The sequence below is a fragment of the Lampris incognitus genome, chromosome 19 (genome assembly GCF_029633865.1).
Source record: "Lampris incognitus isolate fLamInc1 chromosome 19, fLamInc1.hap2, whole genome shotgun sequence".
Classification (NCBI taxonomy): Eukaryota; Metazoa; Chordata; class Actinopteri; order Lampriformes; family Lampridae; genus Lampris; species Lampris incognitus.
The window spans coordinates 37,912,466-37,923,882 of NC_079229.1; the positions used below are offsets into that span (position 1 = coordinate 37,912,466).

An 11,417-nucleotide genomic window follows, 5' to 3' on the forward strand; every position below is an offset into this window, starting at 1 on the left:
CTAACAGAACAGTGTTGGGGCCCTAACAGAACAGCATAGAGGTTCTAACAGAACGGTGTAGAGGCCCTAACAGAACGGTGTAGAGGCCCCAACAGAACAGAGTAGCGGCCCTAACAGAACAGTATAGAGGCCCTAACAGAACAGCACAGAGGTCCTAACAGAACAGTGTAGGAGCCCTAACAGAACAGAGTAGGAGCCCTAAAAGAACAGTGTAAGGGCCTTAACAGAACAGTGTAGCAGCCCTAAAAGAACCGTGTAAGGGCTCTAACAGAACAGTGTAGAGACCCTAACAGAATAGTATAAGCCCTAACAGAACAGTGTAGGGGCCCTAACAGAACAGTGTAGAGGCCCTAAGAGAACGGCGTAGCGGTCATAACAGAACAATGTAGAGGCCCTAACAGAACAGCATAGAGGTCCTAACAGAACAGTGTAGAGGCCCCAACAGAACAGAGGCCCTAACAGAACAGTGTAGGGGCCCTAACAGAACAGTATAGGGGCCCTAACAGAACAGTGTAGAGGTCCTAACAGAACAGTGTAGAGGCCCTAATAGAACGGTGTTGGGGCCCTAACAGAACAGCATAGAGGTCCTAACAGAACAGTGTAGAGGCCCTAATAGAACGGTGTAGGGGCCCCAACAGAACAGAGTAGCGGCCCTAACAGAACAGTATAGAGGCCCTAACAGAACAGCATAGAGGTCCTAACAGAACAGCAAAGAGGTCCTAACAGAACAGTGAAGAGGCCCCAACAGAACAGAGGCCCTAACAGAACAGTGTAGAGGCCCTAACAGAACAGTGTAGGGGCCCTAACAGAACAGTGTAGGGGCACTACCAGAACAGAATAGAGGTCCTAACAGAACAGTGTACAGGCCCTAACAGAACAGAGTAGGGTTCCTACCAGAACACTGTTGGGGCCCTAACAGAAAAGAATAGGGGCCCTAACAAAACAGAGTAGAGGTCCTAACAGAACAGTATAGAGGCCCTAACAAAACAGTGTAGGGGCCCTAACAGAACAGTTTAAGGGCCCTAACAGAACAGAGTAGCGCCCCTAACAGAACAGAGTAGGGGCCCTAACAGAACAGATTAGGGGCCCTAACAGAACAGAGTAGGGGCCCCAACAGAACAGAGTAGGGGCCTAACAGAAAAAGCCCAGTCACCCTTGGTCCTCAGCCTAGATTGTAGAATGGCTAGCAGAGCCTTGGTTGAGGACCTCAGGTTGCAACCGGGCACGTATGGTGTCAGAAGATCTGAAATGTACTTGGGGGCAATCCAGAGCAGGCCTTAAAAGTTAACAATAACATCTTAAAATCAATTCCAACATTTACTGGGAGCCATGAAGAGAAGCTAGAATAGGAGTAATGTGCTCACTTTTTTTTTGGTTCTGGTGAGGTGCCTGGCTGCTGCATTCTGGACAAGCTGTAGTTTGTGCAGACTCTGTTGACTCAGATATGTGTAGGGTGAGTTACAATCGTCCAAACCAGAGGAAATAAAAGCATGGATGATAGTCTCTAAATTTCTACTGGATAAAATTGAACTAATCTTGGAGAATTTCCTGAGCTGCAGAAAATTCAACAGTTCCTGTTGAACTAAGACTAACCAAGTCTCTAGCTTCTTTTACATCTCGTCTTAAAACTTTTCTCTTTATGAAAGCTTTTACAAATGTTTGATATTTGTTTTTATCTATTTACACTGTTTTTACTTTTACTCTCACTCATTTGGTCTTACTCTTATTTGTGCCTTGTCTGCTTTTATTTTTTGCAACATGTTTTAGAAAAAAAAGTGATATATAAATTAAGTTATTATTATTATCCTTTGCCAGCAGGGCGGGGGAGCAGCCGATAAGGAGGGGCAACAGCCAGCCGGCAGAGTTGAGGAGGTCAGAGTTTCCAGCAGCATGAAGTGAGAGCGCCTGGAGGCGGTTTGTAGCTGGTGGGGTTTACTGCTCCTAACCTGGACCAAGCCTCTGGGATGGGAGGAGTCCAGCAAACGTGGGTCTTAGGTACTAATACTACCAGCAGTACTAATAATACCAGCAGTAGTAATACTACCAACAGCAGTAGTTATACTACCACTAGCAGTAGTCATACTACCAGCAGTACAAACAATACCAGCAGTAGTAATACTACCAGCAGTACTAATAATACCAGCTGTACTAATACTACCACTAGCCATAGTTATACTACCAGCACTAGTAGTAGTGGGAGTAACAGTACTAACAGGGTGATACATAGATTGTATTTTATTGAGTTTTACTGCTATTTGAATTGTCTTTAAATAGTATTTCAACCTGGTGGGATTCAGACCAGAAACACACACCTAACAGACAGTTATGTAATGCCAAACACAGACACACACACACAGACACACATACACATACACACACACCACACGCACAATGTGTGATTACGTGTGTGTAAGGAAGACACATTATGAGATACCTTAGATATATTGTTACACATTCAGACAGACAGACAGGCAGACAGACAGACAGACATAGTTAGATAGATAGATAGATAGATAGATAGATAGATAGATAGATAGATAGATAGATAGATAGATAGATAGATAGATAGATAGATAGATAGATGGATTGATATTTGGTATGAAACAATGTGTGTGTGTGTGTGTGTGTGTGTGTGTGTGTGTGTGTGTGCGTGTGTGTGTGTGTGTGTGTGTGTGTTTTTCTTACCGTTTCTTCATGAGCAGCACCACTCCAAGGAAGATGATGATGAAGAGCAGGATTCCTGCGATGACTCCAGCAATCTTCACCGTGTGGTCTGACTGTTTCTCCGGCTCCGGCTCTGGCCGGCGGGTTGCTGCTCCTGGATACAGCAAGACAAACACACACACACACACACACAGACACACACACACACAGACACACACACACACACACACACACACACACACACACACACACACACACACACACACACACACACACACAGTAGCTTCATCAGACAGCCGGTTAGTTGTGCAGATGTAGACACTGGCTTTTTTCCCCATCCAAATATATCTCAAATTTCAAGTGAAATTCTGGAAAAGTCGATAAAAGAAAATCCTGTTGATGTTTCCATCAACTGGTGTTTTTGGAAAAAACAACCCCCATGCACAGGATGCAACAGTGCCAATAGTGGTTGCTTAGCAACAACCGCTGACAGCTAGCACTAAACGCTAAACTCAGAGGAGAGAACGTAGCAGTCTTGGTAACTGGAGGGTGCATCGTCAGGTTTGTCTCGGCTGTATCTCAATATAATGCACACGGACGGACCAACACCTCTAGTTTCCTCTAACTAGAGGTAATAATTATCATCCAGGTGGTGCTGCACATTGGTGGTGGTTGAGGTGAGTTTCCCCCTTCAAGGTGAAGCGCTTTGAGTGTCTAGAAAAGTGCTATATAAATGTAATGATGATGATGGTTATTATGATTATTATTTTTAATTGAAACGAACTGACCATAGAAAAGAAAAGAAAGGTAGCGGAGGAAAGACAGGTTAATGAGAAAGACAGGTTGTATAAAATCATAGTCACAAGAAAAACATTTCCACACCTGTGTGTGTGTGTGTGTGTGTATGTTTTATTCGTAATTCCAAATCATCTACCCATCAGTTAGACCCCCTTCCTACTCATTTAGTAAAAGCCTGTCTACCTTCTCTATCCTCTTTAATAACTGACATCATACATTCCTCCATTATGTCTGGTCTTGTTCCCTCATCTCTCAAAACAGCTGCAATAACTCCAATACTTAACCTGTACAAACCTGGTGCAGATCCCAACAATCTGAATAATTTTTGTCCAATCTCAAATTTACCATTTCTTTCTAAAACACTTGAAAGAACAGTCGCATCTCAGGTACACACTCACTTGACTAACAACAATCTGTTTGAACAATTCCAGACTGGTTTTCAGTCCATGCACAGTACGGAGACAGCATTGGTGAAAATCACTAATGATCTGGTGATGGCAGCTGACTCTGGGCTCATAACCATACTTGTCCTCCTTGATCTGAGTGCAGCCTTTGATACCATCTCACACAACATCCTCCTAGAAAAGATTAGCTTCCATTGGAATAACTGGCACCCCCCTTGACAGGTTTAGATCATATCTCTCTGGCCACACTTAAGTTTGTCCAACTTAAAAATTTGAGATCTCAGTCCTTTCCTGCTACTACCGGTGTTCCCCTGGGCTCTGTATTGGCACCACTCCATTTTATTATTTACCTATTATCTCTTGGCCACATTTTCAGGAAATCTGGCATTCAATTTCATTGCTACATGGATGACACCCAGCTTTATCTACCCACCAAGCCTACCTCCACTCTTCTACTGACTTCCCCTTCTGACTGCTTACTAGAAATTAAATCCTGGTTTTCATACCACTTCCTCAAACTTAATAGTGACAAAACTGAGGTCCTCCTAGTAGGCACTAAATCTACTTTGGCTAATCCTGATAGCTTTTCCCTAACTACTGACAATTCTATAGTTCCTCAATCGCCTTAGGTTAAGAGTCTGGGTGTTATCCTGGACAGCACACTATCTTTGAAGCCCACATCAACAATGTTACTTGGTCTGCATACTTCCACCTACGCAATATTAATCATCTTCACCCGTCACTTACACCTAACAGCACCGCTATACTCATTCACATCCTGGTTACATCCCGTATTGACTAATTAATTCTCTGAATGCTATCCTCTTTGGTCTTCCCCTCAAGTGTCTTCATAAACTTCAATTGGTCCAGAATTCAGCTGCCCGTCACTCCTTCCATAGATCACATCCCTCCTGTTCTTTAGCAACTCCATTGGCTCCCTGTTAAATACCGTATTGACTTCAAGATCCTGCTTCTCACCTGTAAGGCCTTAATAACCTAGATCCTTCATATCTTTCTGAAATCCTTCATATCCACATGCCCTCCCGCACTCTCAGATACTCTTCTGCTCTCCAACTCACTACACCATTGGCCTACTTGACTACCATGGGGACTAGAGCCTCCAGCCATTCTGCCCCCCGCCTATGGAACTCTCTCCCACAAGAAATTTACAACATTGAATCTCTTTCAACCTTCACATCCCATCTCAAAACACACCTTTTCAAACTGGCATATTCAGTCTGATACACACTTCATTGAGTTTTGTGCAGCTGTTGATTATATACTTATCTGTTGTGTTAACTTTTTATTGTCTTCCCTGCTTTGTTTTGATTTTATGCTGTCTGATACAGTGCTGCTGGGTTTGGTTTTTTTTTAACTTAGTTTTTATTTCAATTTCATAACTTATACAACCAAATTCACAATTTTTCTGCTGTTTTTTTTTCCATTTTTTTCGGCTGTACCCACATGGTTTACAGATAATTCAACAAAAGGGAACCAAAAAACAAAACAAAAAACCCCCCGCTTTACTTCAGCTTGAAGTGTTAGTTGTAATAGCGGTATAAATTAAAGACATGAATAAATATTTTAAAAAAGGGAAAGGAGGGGTCAGGGAGGGGAGTTGTGTACGCATGTGTGTAGTGGTATGGCTGCGTGTATATGCATAGACAGATAAGGTGCATTGAGAAGATAGATACGCATGTATGATACAGAATGTATACAAGGGTCTGGAACACTTCACTGTCTCAATATAGCCATGGCCGGGCTCCACCTTTTAATAAATATATCTTTCTGAAGTCTCAAAGACTATGTTATTTGTTCAATCTGATATATTTCCCATACTTTCTCAAACCATAAATTGTATGTTGGAGGGTCAGATTTTAACCACTTAATTGTTATGCATTTAATTGCTGCTGTTAGTAATATTTGCAAAAGGTATTTTTTAGCTCTTCCATCAATCCCTTCCGGCATTAATCCCAGTAATGCCATCTTTGGATCTTTTGTGAAGTTTTGGTGGAATACTTCTTTAAGTGCCTCAAACACCTCTTCCCAAAATGGTCTTAATTTAGGGCATGTCAAAAATTTGTGGGTATGGTTGCCAATTTGTGTTCCACAATTTCTCCAGCATTTATTTGAGTGTGTTGGGCCCATTTTAGCCACTATTTCTGGTGTCTGAAGGAATCTCATAGTTACCTTCCATTTGAATTCCCTCCATGTATTTGAATTGGTTACTAGATTTGCTTCAGTACATATTTCTTCCCACATGTCCTGTGGTATATCTGTATTCATTTCAGTTTCCCATCTTCCTTTTATCTGCAGTGTATTATTCATATTCAAACCTGAAAATATTTGGTAAACATGACTTATGACTTTCTTATCCCCGACCCGTTTGTAATTTTATCAAGAACTCTTCAATTGGAGTGGGCACCAACACGCGATCCCACTCTTAATGTTTTGTTAAAAAGTCCCTTAATTGTAAATACCTGAAAAAACCTGTGGTAGGAAGCATAAACTCCTCTTTCAGCTGTTCAAATGATTTAAGGATGCCATCCTTATGAAGTTGATGTAGATTACTGAGACCATGTTCTGACAATTTTCTAAAACTTGCATCTATATGGGAGGGTACAAAATCCTTTATAAATCCGATACTAGTTAGTGCGGAGATTACTTTAGGCAATCCAAATGACAGTTTTATTTTCCTCCAGATTTTTAGTGTAACTCTAGTCCATTCACCCATTTGAGTTTCTTTTAAGGGGACATCTAGGAAAGGCAAGGTCTGTAGGGGCTTCACACACAAGCTGTTTTCTATGTTAAGCTAACGAGTACATATAAGATCCTGAATCCATATTGTTAAAGGTTTTAACTGTGCAGCCCAAAAATAATATCTTAGATTCGGGAGTTTGAGCCCTCCATGCGGTTTTGATAGCTGTAATGTTTTTAGTTTGATTCTTGGTCGTGTTCCTTACCATATAAATTTTGAAATGAGGCTGTCTAATTTATCAAATATAGATTTAGGAATATCAATAGGTATCATCTGAAATTAATAGAGAAGCTTCGGTAGCACATTCATGCATATACTCTCAATACGGCCCAACAGAGACAAGGGGAAGTGTTGACCACTGGTTCAAATCCTTACTGATATTATGAATTATGCGTTTGTAATTTGCATCATATAACTTTCCTAGCGATGGGGGGATTTGAATACCGAGATATTTAATGCCATCTTTAGGCCATTTAAACCCACTCTGGAGTTTGACCGCTTGAGGAATTCTACCACTTATATCCATTGCCATTGTTTTGTCCACATTTACTTTATAACCCGAGATATGTTACAATAAGATCCTTTAAGTGTGGGATTGTTGTTGTAGGTTCGGCTATATATAAAAGCACATCATCTGCGTATAAGGATAATTTGTGTTCTTCATTTATTGTCAGTCCCTTTATGTTATTGTCATCTCTGATAAGCTGTGCTAGTGGTTCAATACTAATATTGAACAGCAGGGGTGATAGAGAGCAGCCCTGTCTGCAGCCACGTTCTAGGGCAAATCGGTTTGACAGAGCCCCATTTACTTTAACAGCAGCTTGTGGATTAGAATATAGTGTTTGTATCCACTTTATGAAATTAGGGCCAAATTGGAATCGTTTCAGTGTTTGAAGCAAGTATTGCCAGGATACTTGATCGAATGCCTTCTGGGCATCAAGGGACAATATCATTGCTTCCTCCTCCTTGACTTTCGGATGAGTCATTAAATTTAACAGTCTTCTGATATTGTCCCCATTGTATCTTCCTGTGATAAACCCGGTCTGATCAGGATGAATAATTACTGTGATAACTTTATTGACGCGTCTCGATAGAATAGCTGTTAGTATATGCAGGTCTCCATTCAGTAGTGAAATAGGCCTATATGATTGGCATTTGGTGGGGTCCTTGCCTTCCTTATGTATTGCAACTATTGTCGTCTCCCTCCAGGAGGGGGCCATGGATCCAGATTGTAGCGCATGGTGGTAAGCTTTTAATAGTAAAGGTGATACTGTCTCTTTAAACATTTTATAAAATTAATTAATATACCCATCTGGTCTGGGGCTTTTATTGTTTTTCAGTGTAGAGATTACCTGTTGTATTTCCCATTCCTTAATTGACTCATCCAACTCTTTTGCCATGGTCTCAGGTAGCTCTTTTATTTTTATGTCTTTCAAAAACTGTGTTAACTCTTTATCATCTGTGCAAGCGTCTGTGTTTTTGTATAGGGATTTATAAAATTCTGCAAAAGACTCTGAAATCTCATCTGGTTTGTAAGTGTTGAGCTATTAGGCTTTAATTTTTGTACTACATTGGATGATTGCTGTTTTTTAAGTCTTAATGCTAACAACCTACTTGCCCTGTTAAAATTTTCATAATATTTTTGATTGGTGAACCTTAAGTTGCCCTCAATCTTTTCGGTGATTAGGCTATTTAAATCTCTTCGTACTTGTTTGAGCGCATTAAGTAGATTGGAGGATGGTGTTCTTTTATGTTGTTGCCCGAGTTGTCTTATTTTGTTTTCTAATTCATGTTGTTTTGCTTCCCTTCTTTTTTTTTGCACTCGCAAATGAGATAATGCGACCTCTAATATAAGCCTTAGCACAGTCCCATAGAATGAGAGGTGATATTTCGGACTATTTGTATCTAAATAGTTGTTTAGTTCAGTTGTTACAAATGAGATTAATTCCTTATCATTTAGAAGTGATGCATTTAATCGCCATTGTTTAGTTGTTGGCCTGTAACCTATGTTCCATGAGAGTGCTAGAGCAGCATGATCAGATAGAGTAATTGGTAGAATCTCCATGTCTTCTATCCTGTGGAGTTCTGCTTTGGGGGTGAAAAAATAATCAATTCTAGAATAGGATGAATGTCTATGGGAGTAAAAAGTGAAATCTCTACCTTTAAGGAATTTACATCTCCAAACATCCACCAGACCTGACTCTGTCGATAAGTGTCTTAGAATTTTACTCATTCTAGAAGTGGGAGATTTTGAGGTAGGTTGTCTATCCATAAGCTGAGACATAACACAGTTGAAATCCCCTCCTAGCAGTAAGATACCAGAGCTGTTCTGTAGGATTGTGGTGAAGATTTTACTAATGAAGCCAGGCTCGTCCTCATTTGGAGCATAAATGTTCATAAAAGAGACTTGTATTCCATCAATAGATCCATTTACTAGAATAAATCTCCCTTCAGCATCAGGACAATATGCACAAACACACAACATATAACAGTAAAGATATGGTAGAAAATGTATTTCATCTCATGTCTATTGCTACTCTACTTCCAAAGAAAAGTTTGAAAATTGCTCATCTTAATATTTGTAGCTTGAGGAACAAATTGAATGAAATTGCTGAACTGTTGTTTTCAAACACAATTCATATACTTGCTCTTTCTGAAACACATTTGGATGAGACATTTGATGATGATGCTCTGACCATACTAGGATATAATCTATACAGAAAGGACAGAAATATGCATGGAGGTGGAGTTGCCTGTTATGTTCAAAATCATATTCCAGTGAAAGTTAGGGAGGACATTATGCGTAAGGAAATTGGGGTATTGCAGCTTCAGGTTAACGTGCCCCATATTAAATCAGTTTTACTGGGCTGCTGTTACAGGCCACCAAGCTCAAATCGTTATTATTTAGATGTTATAGGCGAGAATCTAGATAAGGTATGTGAATTGAATATGGAAGTTGTTTTTACAGGAGATTTAAATATTGACTGGCTATCACACATATGACCCTTAAAACATCAATTAATCACCATAACTGAGGCATGTTATTTGAAACAAATGGTAACACAACCAACTAGATTAAATATTAACAATAGGGGTATCAACACACCATCTTGTATCGATCATATTTTTTTGAGTGAAAAAGATTTCTACACCAAGGCAGTATCAGTTCTAATAGGTTGTAGCGATCACAATGTAGTAGCGATTGCCAGGAAAAGTAAAGTACCCAAAGCTAAACCAAAAGTTGTGTACAAAAGGTCATACAGGAAGTTCTCTCAAGAAGCATTCCTGGAAGATGTTAGTAACATATGTTGGTCAATCATTTATGATGAAAAGGAATCAGATGGAGCACTAGAAGTCTTTCTTAAAAAGTTTCAACCAGTCATGGACAAGCATGCACCTGTTAGAAAACTGACAGTGAGAACTCATAGAGCGCCATGGGTTGACAAGGAGTTAAAGCACCACATGTCTCTGAGGGATAAGGCAAAGGAAATGGAACAAAAAAGTGGTAGTATAATTGACAGACAGAAATACTGTAAATTAAGGAATTATGTTACAAAGCTCAACCAAAAGAAAAAGAAACAATATTATGCTCTACAGTTAAGCAGAATAAGGAATGATGGAGAAAAGGCTTTGGAGTACACTGAACAGTATAATGGGACGAAACTCATCTTTACAAGCCACCTGTATTGATTGCGGAGGCACCTTTATTACTAAACCCAAAGAAATTGCAAATTATTTGAATGACTATTTTAGAAGCAAGGTATATGAATTAAGAAAAGAATTATCCCATGGGACAGATAATAGTTTATCCATTTTTAACATAAAAAATTATATGAGCGATAAACCATGTAATTTTGAGTTTAATGAACTCAAAACAGAAACAGTTGAAAAATTAATTAAGTTAACATGTAATGACAAACAACCAGGAATTGATAATATAGATGATAAACTGATTCGAATAGCTGTTAATCACATTGCACACCCTATCTGTCACATAATGAATACCAGCCTGAAACAACCGATCCTTCCACACGCCTGGAAGGAAGCAAAAGTCATACCATTGCCTAAAGATAAGAAGACATCGTTTAGTGGCCATAACAGCCACCCCATAAGCTTGCTATCAGCTATGAGTAAGATCTTTGAGAAGGCAATTTTTGATCAAATACAAGAATACTTCTCAGCAAATAATCTGATAACAGATTTTCAGCATGCCTATAGAAAGGGACATTCTACATGTACAGCTCTAGCTCAAATGACAGATGACTGGTAAAAAGATTTGGACAGCAAAATGATCTGTGGTGCAGTCCTATTAGATTTTACAGCAGCATTTGATGTAATTGACCACAAGCTCGTTCTTGAAAAGCTGGAGTCTTGTGGTTTTAGACCATCTGCAATGGCCTGGATGGAAAGTTATTTGATGCATAGATCACAGAGAGTCTTCTTTAATGGAGATTACTCAGATAGTGTATCTATAGAGTGTGGAGTTCCTCAAGGAAGCTGCCTAGGTCCACTTATGTACTCCATTTTTACAAATGATTTACCTCTTGTACTAAAAGATGCTAAATTAACAATGTATGCAGATGACACTACAGTGTATGCATCAGCAACAACACCTGCTGAGTTAAATGTCACCTTGAATAGGGAACTAGATATAATTGGGAAATGGGTCTTTGAAAACAAACTGATACTTAATGCAACTAAAACGAAAAGCATTATATTTGGTTCAAATCATTCTCTTAGGAAAGAGCCAGAGCTAAAACTCTTTATAAATAAAACACCAATCCAACAAGTAA

General features: G+C 39.6%; 1 protein-coding gene across 3 annotated transcripts in view; it reads right to left on the minus strand.

The window, feature by feature from the left end:
* Window positions 1-11,417, minus strand: part of LOC130129970 (receptor-type tyrosine-protein phosphatase mu-like) — a 390,986-nt gene that overhangs the window by 91,269 nt on the left and 288,300 nt on the right. For all 3 annotated transcript variants that reach the window (XM_056299678.1, XM_056299677.1, XM_056299679.1), the window contains one exon: window positions 2,686-2,818. In XM_056299678.1, coding sequence (XP_056155653.1) covers window positions 2,686-2,818 — 133 coding nt within the window. The remainder of the gene's footprint in view (window positions 1-2,685; window positions 2,819-11,417) is intronic.